The 20,008-nt window shown below is 41.0% G+C and overlaps 1 protein-coding gene across 1 annotated transcript in view; it reads right to left on the reverse strand.

Moving 5' to 3' along the window:
* Nucleotides 1–20,008, reverse strand: part of FRAS1 (Fraser extracellular matrix complex subunit 1) — a 417,216-nt gene that overhangs the window by 230,437 nt on the left and 166,771 nt on the right. The window contains exons 5-9 of the mRNA XM_035004710.1: nucleotides 14,172–14,331; nucleotides 11,128–11,261; nucleotides 3,907–3,990; nucleotides 2,110–2,211; nucleotides 1,602–1,793 (exon numbers count right to left, since the gene is read on the reverse strand). Of these exons, the coding sequence (XP_034860601.1) occupies nucleotides 1,602–1,793; nucleotides 2,110–2,211; nucleotides 3,907–3,990; nucleotides 11,128–11,261; nucleotides 14,172–14,331 (672 nt within the window). The remainder of the gene's footprint in view (nucleotides 1–1,601; nucleotides 1,794–2,109; nucleotides 2,212–3,906; nucleotides 3,991–11,127; nucleotides 11,262–14,171; nucleotides 14,332–20,008) is intronic.

The following is a 20,008-nucleotide window of genomic DNA, read 5'->3' on the forward strand; positions in this document are numbered from 1 at the left end:
AACAACATTTGGAAACGCAGGTGCCACCTGGAAGACACCAGTTTAGTTGACTAAGGACCTAGAGAAATGGGCTAAAGGCATCAGAACTCCTCAGTTCCTAACAGAGAGGATGGGGTGGGAGTGAGAAACAGACAGTGCTGGGGGGTGACTGCAGGGGAACCGAGGCCCTCTCATGTACTTCCGCTGTTGCTCCCCATTTTTCCTAAGAACAGAGAAGAAGACCTGGTGCATGGGGCCACAGGTAGGTGTCACAGAGGATAGCAGGAACTTGGAAATGCATTAGCACTGGGGACCCTGGGTCAAATTATTATCTGTGATTGAGACTCTTTGCTCAGACTTAACTGAAAATAGGTGGCTAAAGGACCCACGCTACCAGAATCACCTCTCCCACATTTTCCATAAACCCTGGGATATTATTCGGCAAATTAAGATCTTAGAAAATAACGCAGCATTGTCCCGGCAGTCTGGCGAGGCCAGGAAGCCCAGCCTCAGCTTGAGAGAGAGGGAGGGGAAAAAAAGGGCCCTGACTGGGGTTTTTCTCATCTTCGTCCAACCATTCTGACTCCCCTGACATAAAGAAGGAAAAGAAATGAAAAGGCATGTGGGGGGAAATAAATCTGCAAAAAGCAAGACCCTCTTTACCTAAATACGTTTCAGCTCTGCCAAGACTTAGAAGTAGGAGACAAAATGAAAAATCACCCTGTCATTGACAGCCCTGTTTGAAAGGTTGTTCCCCAGCTCAGTGCTAAGAGGAGCTGAGATGTGGGGGAGAAGAACTAGAAAGAAAAATGACTTCACAGATATCCAGTGCTTCAGATCTTCTGAGTTTCCCTCATCTACTCAAGTTCACAACCCTGCGGGAAATTGGTGGGGCGGATGGGAGCGGTGAGGGAGAAGGAGACAACTTTCAAAGCAATTTGTTTTGCAATGGGTCAAAATTGAGTTCAAAGAGAAAAAGAAAAAAAAAAAAAAAAAGCAATTTCCCTACAATATACATCTATAGTCCAAACAGAGGCTGCTTTGTTAGAAGCTTCTAGAAATTCTGCAGATAGCATAAGTCAACAGAGGTCATCCGCGTTAATTATTTAGGAGGTTCCCCTCCCTCTCTCTTTAAAACAAAAACAAAAACATTTTGTTTTCTTTCCTGATCCACAGAAGCAGCAGTAGGTGCTGGCTCTCTTTTCTGCTAAGTGCTGCCAGTAGGGCCTGCGACAGAAGCCGGCCGCGGGAGCACCTGCGGACCTCTGTTTCATAACCATAGCAAGCCGGGCAGGCCACCAGCCATGAGGTCCAGCTGCACTGACTGATAGGCTAATGTCCCCTATCAAGTCCTTCCCTTTCATGTCTCTGGCTCAGGGCTTCCAATCGGACCAGATGCACTGAGAGCTAAAAGCTCCAGGGGGCTGTTCCAAGCCAGTCTGAACACATAGTGACATTTATTTTACACCACAGAATCTTTGTGCTAGAAGGCTCTGTGAAATGTGAGTGGTCAACCTGGCTGTCGCCTCTGCTGCTGCCAAAAAGTAAGGAACAGGTGAGGGACCATATCTCCCACTGGGGAGAACTGTTACAGTCCAAGTGGAAATGCCTTCACTTCTTACCTGGGCACACTCCACTTTGGCACACTCCCCAGTCTGGCAGATCACTTGGCCATGGTCACACACGCAGAACTCGCAGGCCGAGCTCTTCCACATTTCATCCTGGTAGCGCACAATCCCGTTGTGCGAGCAGCTTCCCACAGGAGACACACATTCCTCACAGCATTCCCCGTGACGCTGAGCCCTGCTCTGACCCTGAAGAAACAAAGATAGCGGGTAAAGGGCAGTTCTCAGGAGACTTTGAAAACATCTGCGCCAATGGGCAGAAGGACATAAAAGGCCAACACTGTATGCTGCTCCTTTCCCCCCACTGCCTAACCTAACCCAGATGAGGCAAGTTCCTCTCTACCTCAGCCTCCTTCCTAGGAAGCAGGTCTTTCATATCTTTATCAAATATTTCTGAATATCATAAAACTTTCGATTCCCTCAAAAGACACACTGGACTGAGAAATGCATTGCTCAAATGACCCAGGATAAAGCTTTGAAAACCAAGCCACACTCTCTCAAATACCTTGTCACATCTTAGTGGAGGGCAGGCCTGTTTGTGGCACCTGACCTCACCCTTGTCACATATACACGTGGTACAGGCATTTTCATTCCACTGCTCACCATGCTGAGTAAAGAAAGGACAAAGTAGAAAATCAAGCATCACATACATCAAATAGAAACACGGGCACATAAGGCACACAACTTTTTGGTACAATTTTTAATTGAGCCACATTGAATGTACTACTGAGAAATGATATCATTTAGGCAGCAACGGCCTCTACGAAAAAAGTCAATGATGTCCGAAGGGAACTTTGCATCCATTTTTATTCAACTGTATTTATTCCATAGATGTGTTGAGGGCCTGCTCTCTGCCAGGCACAAAGGGGCCCTGGAACATCAAGATTAATAAGACCCTGTTGGCTGCCTAATGAGTGCCCATTCTTTAGCTCTTCTTTGCCAGGAGACCCAGTGCCCACTGCCACATACTCAATTTCCCAGCTCCCCTTGCAGTTAGGGTAAGGGCATTGTCCCAATCCTAACCAGAGACCTCAGGGGAAGTTTGCTAGAGCAGTGGAGGGCAAAGAAAAGACTCTTCTCCCCCACAAAAGAAAATCCATCCCTTTTCCCCACCAGCCGTTAGTAATGATTGTGTGTGGACGAGCTAGTCTGGAGGAAGCCATCTTGGGGACGTGAGAGGAGAAGACAGAAAGCAAATGCCAACATGCTGCCGATGGCAGGGCGGAAAGATCAAAAAAGGATCCTTTGATCCCTGAAGACATCAAGACCTCAGTTGATCAACCCTGCAGTCACACTACCTCTGGACTTCTTGTTATATGAGATAATAAACATTTTCATTTTAGTTACTTTTAGAGGAGTATTTCTGTTACTTACAACCAAAACTTCACAATAGATATAAAGGCTATCTCTTCCAGGAGAAATTAACCTGGCACATGTGTGGCTATTGTATTGGACAACACAGATCTAGTACATACAAAAGTCCTTTCCCAATAGTTATGTTCATTCAGATTTCAAGGGACCCATCTAGATTTGTGACATTCATTCCCTAATACTCTGTTCCAGATTCTCTACTGAGAGTCATAATTCCAATTTCTATTTAGTCTTCTTTAGAGTGACTGGCAAGCAAAGGAAGTAGTTGGATTTATTTTTTATATGTTCTTTGCTTTTGAATAATGTAACCTTCTTTTGGCTAAGCTGGGCACTCCTAAGAACATTCATTCGTTCATTCATTCATTCAGTTTGTTGAACTCATTTTTATTTGGCGCCTATTATGTGTTAGGCACAGTTATCTAGATTGTTCCAACAGTACTTTCAACTGTGCAGGTTCCACCACCACTAGCTTCTCCCCTCCCTTCCCTCTCCCCTTCCCACCCCCATGCCTCCCCTCAGTGTAATGCAGGGGGAAGCCGTGTCTGGATATCAGTACATACAATCCAACCAAAGCAGAAAGACATTCCCCGGGCCTCCAGCCTAAGTGTAAACTGATAGTAACCAATGATAGTCCTTTTCTTCCTTCGAGACGTGTAAGCAATAAATTCACCAAGGTCCGTGACCCAGGTGCTGCCTGCCAGCACATTCCTTTATATTTTTAATCCTCTTCAATTTAATTTTTTCATAAAGGCTTTCCACAAAGAGAAGGAAAAAAAGTTGGTTGTTTTTTTTTTTTTTTTTTTTTTTTTGAGTTACTAATCTTGGCAAAGACTCAGACAAAAGGGTGGGGAGGTCTGGTGGTTGGAAGGGTGGAGGGCATATGTGTGAGAATGTATGTCAAAACACGCACAGGGGGTACAGCAAAGGTTACCTCATACACTTGGCCTGATGCAGAGCAGGATCGGGAAGAGCACTGTGGGCAACATTTTCCAGGAACTCGGACTATAGTTTCATCCTTACATCCAAAAAAGGAACAATCCATCAAAAGGAGACATTAATAAAGTCCACAACAGTAGGAAGATTTCATTCATAGCCAACTCAATCATGTGCCTCAAGCATCCATAAATAGCAATTTCCTCTCCTTTAGTATTTATTAGTCACCTGGTGCTTTGATAATTGGCACTTCCAAAGTCATTGTGACTCTCAAGAGGTTTGCACATTCCTCGAGTCCTATCCTCTTCTAAGAACACACAAAAGCACCAATAATAACAATGACAGTAAGAATAGTACCTAGTGTTTGCCAGGCACTATTTTTTTTTTAAAGATTTTATTTATTCATCTGACAGAGAGAGAGAGAGAGAGACAGTGCGAGAGGGAACACAAGCAGGGGGAGTAGGAGAGGGAGAAGCAGGCTTTCCACGGAGCAGGGAGCCAGACTCGGGGCTTGATCCCAGGACCCTGGGATCATGACCTGAGCCAAAGGCAGACGCTTAATGACTGAGCCACCCAGGCGCCCCTGCCAGGCACTATTTTAAGGCTTTACATGACCCTATGAAGTAGATGTTCTTATCCCTGTTTTATAAACAAGAAAAGTAAAGACCAGAAAGGTTATGTGACTTGTACAAGGTCACACAGCTGACGTGGTAATGACAAATGGTAGGAAAGAGACTTCAGAGCACCAACCATACCAACACTTAAGAACACTTAAGCTCCTGCTGAGTTCTGCTAAACTCAAAATGGAGGCATCCCTCTCCTGATAAGCTACTTCACTATTCTTTTGCATCTTTATGTGAATCCACATCTTTATGTGAATGCACATTTATATATATGCATTAGGGAGCTCCTTAACATGAAAAAAATCAATTTTATTCCTAGATAATTGGGAATGAGAGCAGAGCAAAGTGGTGAGAGACTAAATGTCCAAAGAACTGCCAATGCTCTCTCCCTACTTCTCCCCTCTACCACTCTCACCCCTAGGATATCAGACCATTTGTCTCCACTGCCCTGAGAAGAACTTTCATAGCAACAGTCCCCTCATTAATGCCAAAGAGTCAGCCTCTCACTTTGACTTATCACTACAACCTTTTGAAAGGCAAGAAGGTAGACAAATTAAAGGCAGAGGAAGGAGGGTTAGAATGAACCAAGTTTTAAGGACTAAGAAGTGGTTCATCTTACATAGAAGATACCTTCTGAATGATTACCTTCACTTTCTCTTACAAGAGGCAGAAAATGAGCTTTTATTACCATGGTTGTTTTGGAACTCATTCTGTAAGAAAAAGGCAGCCAAAGTACTTGGGCAGGGGAGGGGGTCAAAGAGATTTAATTTTTCTTGGACAGTTGCAGTCATACCTCAGTAGTTCTTTAACCCAATGATGTATGGTTAGATTAATGCATTACTATCTAATGGGGATTTATTTCAAACAACTGAATCACTGGGATTAAACTGACAACTGTTTTCTTGTTTTAGGTTATTTTATTTCTTTATTCTTCTATATGGAAAATATTATGGCCATTGATGTTTAATAGAGAATGTGAAAATTGGACATGCACTGAAATCATTGAGCATTTCTCAACCTCAGAACTATTCAGCTTAATGAAATTTCAGTGAGAAAGTAAAATAAAGGCATATTTGATGTCATACTATTCAGTAATTTTATTGTAGTAAACAAATGAACTTATACAATGCTTGGTAAACAGGGAACAGATGTAATGATCACAAATCTTGAATCAGCAGAGAGTTAGTATCAGTCTGTCTTAACTAACATGGACTAGACCCAAGTATAGTCACAGAGTCAATTCGAGAGCACAGGGGAAGAAGGAATTACTTGTAGCAAGATTGGTACAAGGAAAATCAAGCTTTCCAATTCTTACTGGCAATAGCTAATTATATATTTTATTGATGGAAAAAGAATCCTTATTCACCAATCCAGATCAACAAGGGCAGGAAGGAAAAGCATTTAAAGAGAAAATATCCCAGGATACAAGAGAACTACCTGACCGAGAGGTGAGAACTCAGCTGGGCTAGCGCTTCATAAGCAAGACTGGAGATGCAAGTAAGAAGATGAACAACAAAGTGGGTCAGAAAAAATGGGGAAGACTTTTTAACAGTGAATTTTGTTGTTGTCATATGTCTGAATCCTATCATTCTGGACTATGTAGATTTGCCCTTCCAAATGTATAGTCTACACAGGAGCCAGCCAACTATGGACCAAGGGCCAAATCTAGCCTACCACCTGCTTCCCTAAACTTTTATTGGAACACAGCCACATCCACTCATTTACATATTACCTATAGCTGTTTTTGTGCTACAATGGCAGAGTTGAGTAGTTGTTTCAACTGAATGGCACACAGAGCTGAAAATATTCACTATCTGGCTCTTTACAGAAAAAGTTTGCCAACCCCAGGTCTAATATGGCACCCTCAGTAAACACAGGAATTGAATTAAAAAAATACGATTAATATTATTACAATTTGGGGTAGGGCTACCATTAAGGATATATTTAATTATGGTTTTTCATATTCCTTAAATAAAAATATTTATGATAAAAATTTTACGGTGTACTATAGCTAACAGCCCTTGATGAAATATTTTCCCACTATGATACCTCTGCAGATATAGAAAGAGATAAAAATTTCACCACCAAAAAATAAAACAGCCAACCTCCTACCACCGCTATGAGGAAGTCCCATTGAACATAAGACATTCTATGGACTTTCTTTGCTGTGTAAACCTAAATAGATATAAGAACCATCATTCTGCCTAACTCTCTGCCTTTCTGTATCAAACACAACCCAGATCCATCCCTCCCGTGTGTGGCCACTACTGTTTGAGGCAGTCAGGTGCCAGTCCTCACCTCCCTCAATATCTTTCTTTCTACATCTAATCAGAGCCCATAATGTAAAAAAAAAAAAAAAAAAAAGAGTGGGAAGTATGCATGTTGGAGGAGGTAGAGGGAGTGATAAGAAGTTGGGGAACAGGATGATGTCTCAAATGGTAAAGCACATGGTCACCGAGAGAGAAGGAGAGCGCCTTTGCAGCAATGCAAACTGGGGAGTATAGTTTTGGTTCACATACTCAAAATGTAGGAGGGTTGGGCAGTGGAGGTAGGAAAAGATCCAATCTCAGTACAGTAGAACTACACTGACTGAAAACCCACCAGCCCCTCAGACATGAACCTTTCTTAGCATCTGGCTATGGATCCAAGAAGGGGAGTTAGCCAGGGGCAGGACATTTACCCTTGCAGCTTTCAAGCAGTGGGTATGGACAGATTTCTCTTGATCAAGGATGAGTAAACAGAAGGAGAGAACTTGGGAAAAACCCTGAAGAGCAAGCAAAACAAAATGTTTTAAGGATTCAGAGAAAGAGCAGACTTCTGAATGCTACATACTACAGGATCTAAAAGAAAAGATTTAAAAGCTATTTTGCAACTTCAGTAAGATGCATGAAAATGAAGTCTTTATTAAATAGAAGCAAGAAGCAATAAAGAAAGAATAAGCGTTAGGATGAAAAAAAAACTAGATGAACCAATGAGAAGAAAAATAAGGAAGAATTAAAAGAATATTAAAGTGAAATAGTCAAATTAAAATCAATACTAGAAGTAGTAAATACAAACTCAAAAAGCTCTCTCCATATGAAGAGGAAAGACACAAAAGTGAAAAATGATGAGACAGCATGATTGATAATGAGGGGGAAAGCGAGGGGAGCAATCTAAGAATCATAGTGTTTCTAGAGAAAAGAGAATAATTGGAATGAATATGATTAAATTAAAGCCATAACTGAAGAAAGCATTTCAAAAACTGGAATACAGACTGACTGAAAGGGCTGCACTATATTCTAGGCAATAAGGTGAAAAGACACCTCACCTAGAAATATCCTGAAAAAATGTTTCATTTATAAAGATAAAGAAATATCCTGCAAGAATCCAATACAGTAAAATTAGTTGAACACAATGGAATAGAAAGCAGACAGACCTCAGATTTCTCCATAGCACTAAATTTCAGGATTCAGTGGAAAGGAGCCCACAGGGTTGGGATGTGAAAATATTATAATTGCCCCCAATTTTTGAGCCCTCCAATTAGCTCTAAGGTATATGGACAGGAAGAAAATAATTCTCAAACCCTTAGTGGCTCAGAAGACATCCAATCTTCTATCTTTCTTGAAAAGAACATCCAAAGATGAAATTCAACCTACTCAGATTCATCAATGTGGGAATGGGAAAATTATAAAAAATTATTTAAAAGTATTAAAAAATTGGTGGTAATATCATCAGGAACATTTGGGATGCCTGGGTAGCTCAGCCGGTTAAGCGTCTGCCTTCAGCTCAAGTCATGATCCCAAGGTCCTGGGATGCAGTCCCATATGGGACTCTCCACTCAGTGGGGAATCTGCTTTTCCCTCTCTCACTCTCCCTCTGTGCGCTCTCTCTCTCTCAAATAAATAAATAAATATAATCTTCAAAAAATATATCAAGAACAACTCTCATCAGACTGAGCAGACCATTTTAATGAGTCTACAAAAATGTGGATGGGTTAGGGCTCTGTTCATAAGGCATCTGGACAAAAGTAGCAAGCAATTTTGGTATGAATTTACATCCCTCCTTAAGGGAACAACACCCTGTTTAAACATAAGAGATTTCTCCTTTTGTCAGAGATTATCACCAACTTCTAAAATGTGATTTTAACTATGAAAAAAACAAATATATCCACATTTGCCTACAAAAAATTTGGAATGAATTACCAAAAAAATCTATTATGGTGTTTTTGAATGATAGAAATCTAGATGATCATTTTCTGCTTTTCTGCCTTTTCCAAACTTTCCTTAATAAGTACAGATTCATTTTATGATTTAAAAGAAAAAAAAAATCTTACATTGAAAATTAATTTTTTTTCTAGAGCTCAAGACCTGGAAATACATTTCTTCTGATGAACTTGTGTGTTTTTAATATTTAATGAGTTGATGCATACAAAATACTTGCAATCATGTTCAATGCTATTAGTAACTAGCATTTTTGTGATTGTTACTATAGATAATGCTATGGAACTCATCATTTTGGAAGGCCATCTAACATAATGGTTAGAAATATGAGTCAGGTGTGGTCTGTTGAGGTTGTGATGCCGAAATGCCTAGGTGAGAAGCACTGATACTTCCTAACTGTGGTCTTACCCAAGTCACTTAAGGCTCTCCGTACCTTGGAGGGGATGATAATAATAGCTCCTAATAGGGTTGTGATGAGAATTACAGAGCTCTGAAAATTAATGATTGGCACATAATAAATGCCAAAAATGTGGTGATGGTGAGGACAGAGATGATGGTAGATGGTAGACAGTGGTGATGGTGTTTCCATCAAAAGCCTAAACTTTTTAACACCCCTTTATATCATCAGAACATCCAATATTTAATAATGATATTAAATCAAGAAAAATATTTCTAGATAATGAGAGTTGATTTTTTTTAATATGTCATGGCAAAATATAAGCTTAATGATTCAAGAGTGATTAAAATCAATCTATTTTCAAGACTTCAGAATGCTTGCACATCAACTAGCTATGAAGTATGGTACCAAATTTCATCTTTTTAAATTAATTATGTATATCAATGCAAACTATATGTGAGTGCAATGTTTGAAGCTAGAGCTTATATTTAATGTTTTTATTTTTTTAATTTTTTAAAAAGGTTTATTTATTTGAAAGAGAGAGAGCATGCATGTGCGGTGGGGGGGGGGGGGGGGGCGCCAAGGGAGAGAATCTCAAGCAGCCTCCCTGCTGAGCACGGAGCCTGACACGGGGCTGGATCCCAGGACCCTGAGATCATGACCTGAGCTGAAATCAAGAGTCCCACGCTCAACTGAATGAGCCACGCAGGTGCCCCACTATATATAATGATTTTAAAAATGGGAACTAGTACTTTCAATTATCCCAATATCTATCCCCCAATATGAAGTCCGTTAAGGTTTCAAAGACTTAAAGCAGAAGTCTCACAAAGTGGTGTTTCCTCCATGTCTCCTCCCACTTTCCTTACTGCAGTCATGGCAAACTGCTTAATTACCCTTCATACATAAGGGGACTGAATCCTGGAAAGTGCTAAATCAGAATGCCCCAGCACTACAGCGTCCTCTGAATGTGAGATACTGTGCAACTCTACCGAGAAGCTCATTTGTAATCTCAGTGCTGGGAGAAGACTTCGTGATGAATTGGGAGATGTGACATGAGTGCAGTAGTTGAGGTAGTGTGGGTAATACAATCTAGTCTTTCAATTAGATACACATTCCCTTTATTTGGCATTTAGCATTTCTTGTCTAATTGCCTTTTGTCTGCCTTTAAAAATATTGCCCAATTGTCACAATATTCCATGTTATTGATTTTGTTTTATTTGACACAAAGTACTGCTCTGTATCAACTGAATGTTGGCTTCCAGCTTTTCCTTAGATCACAAATGAGCTATTTTTCAACTGGAGGCAAACTCCTTTTGTGGTTATCTGTCAACTGCCAAGAACATCCATAGAAACCTCTGGAAGAGTAAAAAACTATAAAATACCATGTATACCACATTTATTTGCCATTGATTTTCTCTTCCAAATTTGTGTGAAGAGTCTAATGTTTTGAAAATCTGATGAACTTTAAATGAAGAACAATATCCACTATTTTTAAAGCTCCCCAGAGAAAATGTGAATAATTTGAATCGTTATCTTATAAGAATTAAAAAGTGTACATCTGAATGATCATGTTCAAAGACATACACATGTCTTAAAAAGCAAGACTATACCCATGCATTGAGAAACACACCTGATCGTATTACAGACTTTCCCAGATGTTTAACTTGACATTTTTGCAACATCTGCAGCTGGAGCTGGTGGCTTCTTTGCGTGTACCCTCAAGGCTCACTTTCATTACATAACAATTAGCTTAAGTGGCTGGTAATTAGACCTATCTGTAGCTTCTAAGAGTAAAAGAAATGTGTCAGGGGTGGTCTCCAAAAGTATAAGGAAAACAAAACAGCCTTTGCTTCTGGTTCCTACTATCTCCAAAAGTATAAGGAAAACAAAACAGCCTTTGCTTCTGGTTCCTGCCTTGACAACCTCAGAAGAGGCTCCAAGTTCCCCAACAGTGAAGTTAATAGTCTCTGAAGGATCCATTTGGAGGCTGTCTTCCTTACCTGGTTACAAAACAGAGGTTGACACTGAGCTGTGAAGCACTGGGCGACCCCATTTCTACACACACATTTGGCACACCGACTCAAAGGCCAGTCTTCCCCATCCTGAAATACGCGGCCTTCATAGGAACAAGGTTCTGGAAGGTCAGAAAAACAAGAATTACTTGGCGAACTGCACATCCTGATCCCAGGGCTGACTGCATGGGTGTGTGCCCAGTGCAGTCACACAGGGCCCTGTGGTTGGGGGTTTAAAACTCTGCAGTGTTCACATGGAGCTCTTTTGTTTGTTTTTTAAAAAGGGGGGGGGGGGGGGATAGAGAAAGAGGGATGGGGAGGGGCAGAGAGAGAGGGAGAGAGAGAATCCCAAGCAGCCCCCACATCCAGCATGGAGCCCGAAGAGGGGCTTGATCTCACAACCCTGAGATCATGACCTGAGTTGAAATCAAGAGTTGGACGCTTAACTGACTCAGCCACCCAGGTGCCCCCATTATATGGAGCTCTTAATAACTTTCTCTCTGAGTTAGCTCATGCATGGTCCCACATCCTACACCTTCTTGCCTTCCTGAGATGGGTTTTCAGCCACTTGCTCCTAAACCCACACCCAGTTGATGTGGAGAACAAAGGCAAAAGAACCGTAGGAAAATAACAAATTTCTCTTGCAGCCCATTGACAAGTACTGAAGATAGGCAGGGTGACTTTCCTCCAGGAACTCAACTGCCTCGATGTTAATACTTTGCTAGAGGCAAAAGGCAATGTTAGCTTGACATTAGTCCAATCTCCAGGATTCTGTAAGTCTTTAACATACAAAAATCCCTTTGGAAACTTTATCTCTACCACCCAAGATCTATGTTAGCAATCATCCTCCAAGCATATAGCCCACTGATACACATCTGAAGGATCTCATGACTAAGGTATTACTAGACAGTAATAAATGACCTTTTCCTAACAGCAGCTAGCCCTTCAAGGTCCTGGAAACCTTGCTTCCAAATTCCTTACAGACTTAGGCTATCCCGAACCCCCTCCCAACTTGAAAGTACATAATCAGTCACTCCTCAAGATCTCAGTGCTGCTTTCCTTTCACTCCTCAAGATCCCAGTGCAGGGTCCTTTCCTGTGCTTTACTAAAACTACCTTTTTTGCACTGAAGGTGTCTCAAGAATTCTTTCTTGACCATTCACTCTCAGACCCCAACATTTCACATCAGTGTGAACGCTGCCACCCTCCACCCACAGCGGGGACCTGGATGAGGGTGCTGGAGAGTGCATGAGCCCTAAGCACCAAGTAGCAGGATGGGGCCTGGGGTGCCTGTGGGATCTCCATCCACCTGGCAAGTATCCCCATATCTGAAGCAGCAGGACATTAAATAGCAAATTAAAAACATGAGAGTTGAGAAAAACCACAGAAGAAAAGAAGAGGCTGCCCCCTACCCACTGCCTTCTAAACAAGGGGCCCTGCATCTTCCTTTTGCACCAGCAAATTATAAAGTTGGCCCTGGCTGATCCTCCAGTCTCTCCAGGCAAAATGCTTCCAATATGTCTCATGGAGGCCAAGGAGAAAGCCTCTTAAAGCACAAGAAAGGATCCCACAATCTCAGCCAGCCTACTCGCCACCCCCAAACTCTTGTTCAAGGATTTTTAGTTGTAGGGTTCTTTGGCCCAAAGCAGCTCTCAGTCCTCTTCTGGTGGGTGACATCTGAAATGCGTGAGGCAGGCATTGTTTTTGCATTGTTTCCTATGCATACTTTTTAATCCTTGTAATCCTTCTCCAGAGTAAAGGAATGCCAGGAATGGAATAACTGGGGATCAGAAAGAAACCAGGGTCTTTTTAAAGGAAAAGGCAGGGGCGCCTGGGTGGCTCAATTGGTTAAGCATCCAACTCTTGATTTTGGCTAAAGGCCTGATCTCAGGGTTGTGCAATCAAGAACAATGTTGGTGTTGGGCTCCATGCTGGATGTGGAGCCTGCTTGAGATTCTCTCTCTTCCTCTGCCCCTCCCCCCACCTCTCTCCTCCCTCAAAATAATAAAAATAATTTAAAAATAAAATTACTTAATTAAAACAAATAAAAGGAACAGGCAAAAATAGAGTATAGCTTCCAGGTATTTTTTTTTTTAAGATTTTATTTATTTATTTATTTGACAGAAAGACACAGCGAGAGAGGGAACACAAGCATGGGGAGTGGGAGAGGGAGAAGCAGGCTTCCCGCCGAGCAGGGAGCCTGATGCAGGGCTCAATCCCAGGACCCTGGGATCATGACCTGAGCCAAAGGCAGACGCTTAACAACTGAGCCACCCAGGTGCCCCAGCTTCCAGGCATTATTAAATAAAAGAAGAATTTTAGTCATTACATGTCAGGAGAGGATGTAATGCAGCAATGATGATAATTTGTATTTATCGTGAAGTATCTACTACTTAGTTATAAAAATGGAAGGGGACATATATCCCTAAAATGTAATAAAAGGAGTGGTTGGACCAAGCATGGGTTCCAAGGAAGGCCCTGGAAGTGTGCCCCTGGCTTGCTGAATGGGGCCATGGTTCATAGGCAGGCATAATCTCCACGGTGAACATGCCACCAAGACAAACGAAAGACCTGCTTCCTGCTCTGTGTGACTTGGAGAAAGATGTTATGTCATCTCAAAGACCAGCTGGCAGAATTAGTGCTAGTGATGCTACACAGAGAAGCGATTTGTTCATTCTGTCTCTGCCAAGAGGCAGGAGGAACTACCTTGGCCTTATGGAATCACATCAAAGAATCTTGTCCCTCCTCCCTTTTCTTCCTGGGAGCTGCAAATGCAGAGGGATGCATCGGGCCAGCACAAAATAAATAAATCAGAGACTTGCAGAATCCCAGATTTGGGACAGAGCTTAAAGATGTGTTCCAACCTCACTCTCCGCGACATTGCTTCTGCCAAGTGCAAGGCTCCAACTTGGTTCCCATAAGGAACAGAATTAAGGATCTTCGAGCCACACTTAGCAAGAAAGAGAAATGTTGGGATGTCAGCAGGCATACCTTAGAGGCAAAGAGGGTCTCTTTCTACAAGTTCATACTCACTCCCAGGGCCCACACACACTGGGCAGCAGGTGCCTTCAGGGATGAATTCCAGCTCGTGCTGTCCACACAACAGCGGTGGGCACGGCTGGGGGCTGCATCGGACTTCCCCACGGGTACAAGAACACACACTGCACACGGAGGCGGCCCACTCTGTCCCATGCTGGGGGTTGGAGGAAAAAAGAAAAAGAAGCTTATTGTCAGAATATAGCTTTCATTTGACTAAACAGAAACAAACCTCTAACACAAATCAAGGACGGTACTCAGGAGAGATGGAAGAAGGCTCCAGGCTTACAAGGTTAAGACCAGGGTTTACAATGTTCCAAGTCAGAGACCAATTAAAAAAACTGAGTTTTCTTTTCTTTTCTTTCTAGTAGCCTTAAGATTTATATTTGGAAATTTCAGAAAAACACAAAAAGAAAATAAAAAGTACCCCAACCCCAATCATTTAAAAAATGCTGTAAAGCCTAAAGTAAAATATACACACATATATGTATTTACTGGATTCTTTTTTTTTTTTTTGAAGATTTTATTTATTTATTTGACAGAGAGAGAGAGACAGCGAGAGAGGGAACACAAGCAGGGCGAGTGGCAGAGGGAGAAGCAGGCTTCCCACAGACCAGGCGCCGGATGCAGGGCTCGATCCCAGGATCCTGGGATCATGACCTGAGCTGAAGGCAGATGCTTAATGACTGAGCCACCCAGGCGCCCCTACTGGATTCTTTATAATGGTCATATTGTTTTCAATAGCTCTCACTCTGATCCCCTCCCTCCCTCCCTCTCTCTTTTTTTTTCTCTTTTCTTTTTCTCTTTCTTTCTGCCTTTACTTTTTACCCTGAGTAGTTCCCATATTCCTCTTTTCCTCTCCTTCCTCCCCATCTTACTCTCTCCTGTTCCAGTGATCTGGTCCTGGGGGAAAGTATGATAGCCAGCCAGTTCTCCCACAAACTGCAGCACCAACTCAGAGCCCATCTACACACACAGAATGTCGCTAATCCATCTCAGGCTGGCATACAACATTCCCAAAGCTAGCACTGTATCAGTGATCTAACAGATCCATGTTTTGAGTTACATGACTTACTGAGTACCAAAAATATTTAAATGAGCCATAAAATGTGATGCAGAGTAAGAGGGGGGTGAACCCTGAATGTAAAAAGCCTCAAATATGTTGACTACCTAGGAAAGTAGCTGTCAAAGTATGTTATGTTTTCAATGGCAGAATGGAATAATGGTGGCCTTTTACAAGATGCAGGGGGGAAATAAGCTTAATGAATGAAACTTTCCTCCTATAACATTTTCTTAAATACTGGAAACTGCTATCCTTTGCCTCTAAGTGTAGCATATGATGACAATTGATTCAGCCCAAATCATATATATATTTCTATTAAAAACATCACACATTCCAGGTGCTCAATTAAATATAATCTGGCTATTACAACTGTGTGACTGAAAAGCACAGAAAATAAATGTCCTCTTGCCTCTCCTCAAGCCAGCATCCAGAGTAGTTATTCATCTCTCTCAAACACAAAAGAACTCTGTCCTACCTAAACAAGTCAGTACCCCTTTATTCTGCAAATTATAGCCAGGTTGCAAGCACGCCAAGTCTGACATTTTGGAATTACTAATAACCTGTACTATTATTATAATAATGGTAGTAATAGGTAGTCACAGTCATCCTTTTATTTGGGAACTGAGTCCTCACCTCACTATCACAAAGATTACTTTCTTCTAGCCAGACTTACTGAAGCACAAGAGAACAAAAATGCAAGTATGCAGAGTCAGATGAACTGAGGGTCTCCTTGGAGGCTCCCGTCTCAGCCCTCCCTGCCTTGGGAACTGTGAGTGACTTAATCTTTCTAAATCTCAGCTTCCTGGTCTGAAAAACTGAAATGGTATGACAACACCCCCTTCACTGGGTTATTATAAGGATTAAATGAGGTAGTTTGTTAAAGAGTTGGGGGGGAGGTGGCAGGTAGAGGATGCTCAATCCTCTCTCTTCTTTCCACTGCATTGGGTTCATGGCCTTCCTCCTCCTTTTCGCACCTATGTGCCAACTGTGACTGTAGAAATGGACCTAATATCAAGGCCAAGTCCTCTACCACCAATTTTTACTTCTGCTATAATTAAATATAAAATTTCAAATTTAGCACAGCATATAAATGGGCAAGCCCACAACTTGCTAATAAACTGCTGACTAATAAAAGATAGGAAGCAATTGACCTTTATACTTTGAAAAGCCTAAGCATAAAAGCAAAGAAACTATAAGAGAAAAATTGATAGGTTCTAATGAGTTAAAATTTTAAAAGTCTCTCAAAAATACATTATACAGGGGCACCTGGGTGGCTCATTTGGTTAAGCGACTGCCTTCGGCTCAGATCATGATCCTGGAGTCCCGGGATCAAGTCCCGTGTTAGGCTCCCTGCTCAGCAGGGAGTCTGCTTCTCCCTCTGACCCTCCCCCCTCGCATGCTCTCTCTCTATCTCATTCTTTCTCAAATAAATAAATAAAATCTTTAAAAAAATAAATTTATACATAAAATTATATGGCAAATGACAAACCAATAAAAATTATAAATTATATTAATTAGAACTAAACTCTATTATATAAAAGCATTTACAAGCAATAAGAAAAAAACCCAGCATAAAAATAACAATAAGCTTATAGAATATTTAACATTATTAATTGCAAAGAAATATTAATTAAAGTAAAATTGGATAATACTTCTTAATATCAGATATAGGAAAGTTTTTAAAATTCATAGTGTTGGTGAAGCTGCAGTGGGGTGAGATTTTCTCCTTCACAAAGCCTTCCTTCACTACAGCACCTGGAATACTCAGCCACGTGGGGCCTACCCAAGGTAAGCATATTTGAAAAGAGGCTGCACTACCCATGATACTTCCACTGGATTTCTCATTAGACACAGACGACTTAAAACTGAATTTTAATGACTACAGATGTCACAGCTTTAATACTCAAAATCTTCAGATGCTTTGACCTACTAATTTCACTTTTAAGAAGTTATCTGAAGAAAATGATCGATGATAACACAAAAAAAGTTTAAATACAAGGAATTCTATTTCGTTGTTCTTTATAGCAAGATTGGAAATATTTTCATGAAAATTAGAAGCTACCCAAATACCTAATAATAGGGAATCATGTTCTCCAAGGGTATGCCAGGGGACTATTCACAATATGTTATATTAAATAGTAAGACATAAACTGTACACGCAGTGTAATCACAATTCTGTCAGAACATAGATCTCAACCCACCTATCCATCTCCACTGCTACCCCCTCTCCAAAAAACTGAGAAAACAGTAATAGTGATTTTCATAGTTTGGGAATTACTAGTGATGTTTTTTCTGCTTGTACACTTTTTTATTTTTTGAATTTTCACCATAAACATATTTTTACTTTTGTCATCAGAAAGCAAATACTGAGACGAACCATGAGAGACGATGGACTCTGAAAAACAAACAGGGTTCTAGAGGGGAGGGGGGTGGGAGGATGGGTTAGCCTGGTGGTGGGTATTGAGGAGGGCACATTCTGCATGGAGCACTGGGTGTTGTGCACAAACAATGAATCATGGAACACTTCATCTAAAACTAATGTTGTAATGTATGGGGATTAACATAAGAATAAAAAAATTTAAAAAAAAAGAAAGCAAATACTGTTTAAAATATCAAATCAATCATTTATATGTCTTAAGTATAGTAAAATGTGAAGGTTGCATATAAAACAACTTGAAGTGAACTTCTTTATTCTACTTATTAAAAGTTAGGAGGTTGCTTCTAAGCATCTTGACATTTCACTTCATTAAAACGAGCTTGTTCTGTTGCTACTAAGAAACACTAACAGTTGTTTCTTAAACATTTGCAATCACACCACCTTTCAGACAGAGACCACAAAAATTAATTACAATAACAACCTGTCAATCACCAACATTTTTTTTCATCTGTAAAATGAGAGGGCTGTGTTGGTTAATCTCTTTGGTATCTTCAAGCTCTCTAATGATGTGAATCTATTATGTAACTCAAGAGACATAAAATGAGGCAGGAGATTCTCCCTTCACAATAAGCTTGAAAATTATGGGAATAGCAACAAACACTTGGTAGGGAGTCTCCAATGCTTGATGTCAAAGCCACAGAAGATGATCAGATGGTGATCCAAAGTGCACAGAGTGATGGAGACAAATTGCTCCCACCTCTCTCTTGGGAAAGAAGTCAATAAGTCCCCCATGATGCTGCTCTCAGAAGAGGAAGGCTAGAGATCAAGGGGTAAGGGGTTTGGCACATGCTGATATATATATATTATATAATTTTAATATAATAGTAATAATTATATATATATATAATATATGTAATTTCCTAGTGTTTTCTATACCCATTTACAAAAGCCTTGTTTTTTATAAACACTTTAGCGGCAAAGAGACCTTTGTAAAGTCAAGGAATAATAGATCCACAAAGTAATGCTCCCAGACCTGGTTTTAGCTGTGTCATCTTAACCTCATTAATACCTTTAGAAAAGATGAGATTTTGACATGGAACAAAAGCACATTCTACAGACAACATCTTAAATATATTCTTCTGCATAGCCAACTAACAAGTCCGCCTGGCTGTTGACATAAGTCCAAAGGAAAGACAAGGTCATAAAGTATTTGCCTGGCTTGCTGACGGAACAATAAAATAATTTTTCTTCATATTATTTGTTCCTGTTATGAAGTTATAGATCCAGAATACTAACTATCTGGGAATGTTCAGTGCATATTATAATTACATTCTCTACTTTGAAGAGAACAAGGCTGTGAAATTCAATAGTCATTTCTTCCTTCACACACATAAATTAGTACTCCTTTTAGCCTCCCAGACAGGCAGAGAGAGTTGATCTCTCCCTCTGAGCTCCTCTATTCAATCGGATGTGGGCACGAGGGCATTACCACTTGCCACTTTCTTTTTCCGGGAATCTTCAAGCACTATCTTCTCAGACCTGACATTATCTGGTGATGGGATTAAATTAGTAAAAAGGAAAAGAAAGGGGATTGATGGTCCTTTTCCCAAGCTAATTTGTGGGGCAAAGAACAGGGAAAAGCATTCCAGCACTCTTTTAGGAAAACATATTTCAGGCTTGTCTCCCTGAATGTTTGGCAAGGCTGGGCAGCAATCCAAACACTAATTTGAAGGGATAGCTTTGGGGAGGTCATGGATGAAATAGTCCCCCAAGTGCTGGCTGTAATAAGCCCAAATAAGACTCTCAAATAACCTGGAGTCAGCCAAAAGGCTCAAGTGTTTTCCTCACTCCAGGGAAGATGTCGGGACTTGTCTTGACTTGTTAGAACGCCAGTTGTGTAAAATGTTGTCGACCCTGCAAGCAAAGGCGGTCCTGTGGTGAGGCGAGGCCAATTCATTAAAGAGTGGACTCCTCAAGCTGCCCGTGCTGGACTCATCCTTGACTTTCCTTTGCTTCGACCCTATTCTCTCTGGAGATAGTCTCACTTCAACTAATCTGCCTTCTCCCCGCCACACACTCACTCTATGCTAAAGCCTCTTGGAAAGCCCTCTCTTAGCAGAAAGCTTTCACCTTGGATCACCAATCTAAAGTTCTTAAAACACCAGGCTATTTTGTAGCTACAGAGAGAGAGTCTCCATGACCTGCCCTCTGGTTGGCAAGCCAGAGGCTAAAGACAAGATTACTGCTGTTCAGTGAGAGAGGAAAAGTGCTCTGGATGGCTTCCCAAGCAAGCCAAAAGGCGCAAAAAAAAAACCCACAAAAAAAAAAAAAAAAAAAAAACAAACCCTCCAAGATTCAGAGAAAACCCTAGAGATACAAGAGACAAGGTGAGAT

This window comes from Mirounga leonina, unplaced genomic scaffold (assembly GCF_011800145.1).
Source record: "Mirounga leonina isolate KUSES-001 unplaced genomic scaffold, KU_Mleo_1.0 Mir_129, whole genome shotgun sequence".
NCBI lineage: Eukaryota > Metazoa > Chordata > Mammalia > Carnivora > Phocidae > Mirounga > Mirounga leonina.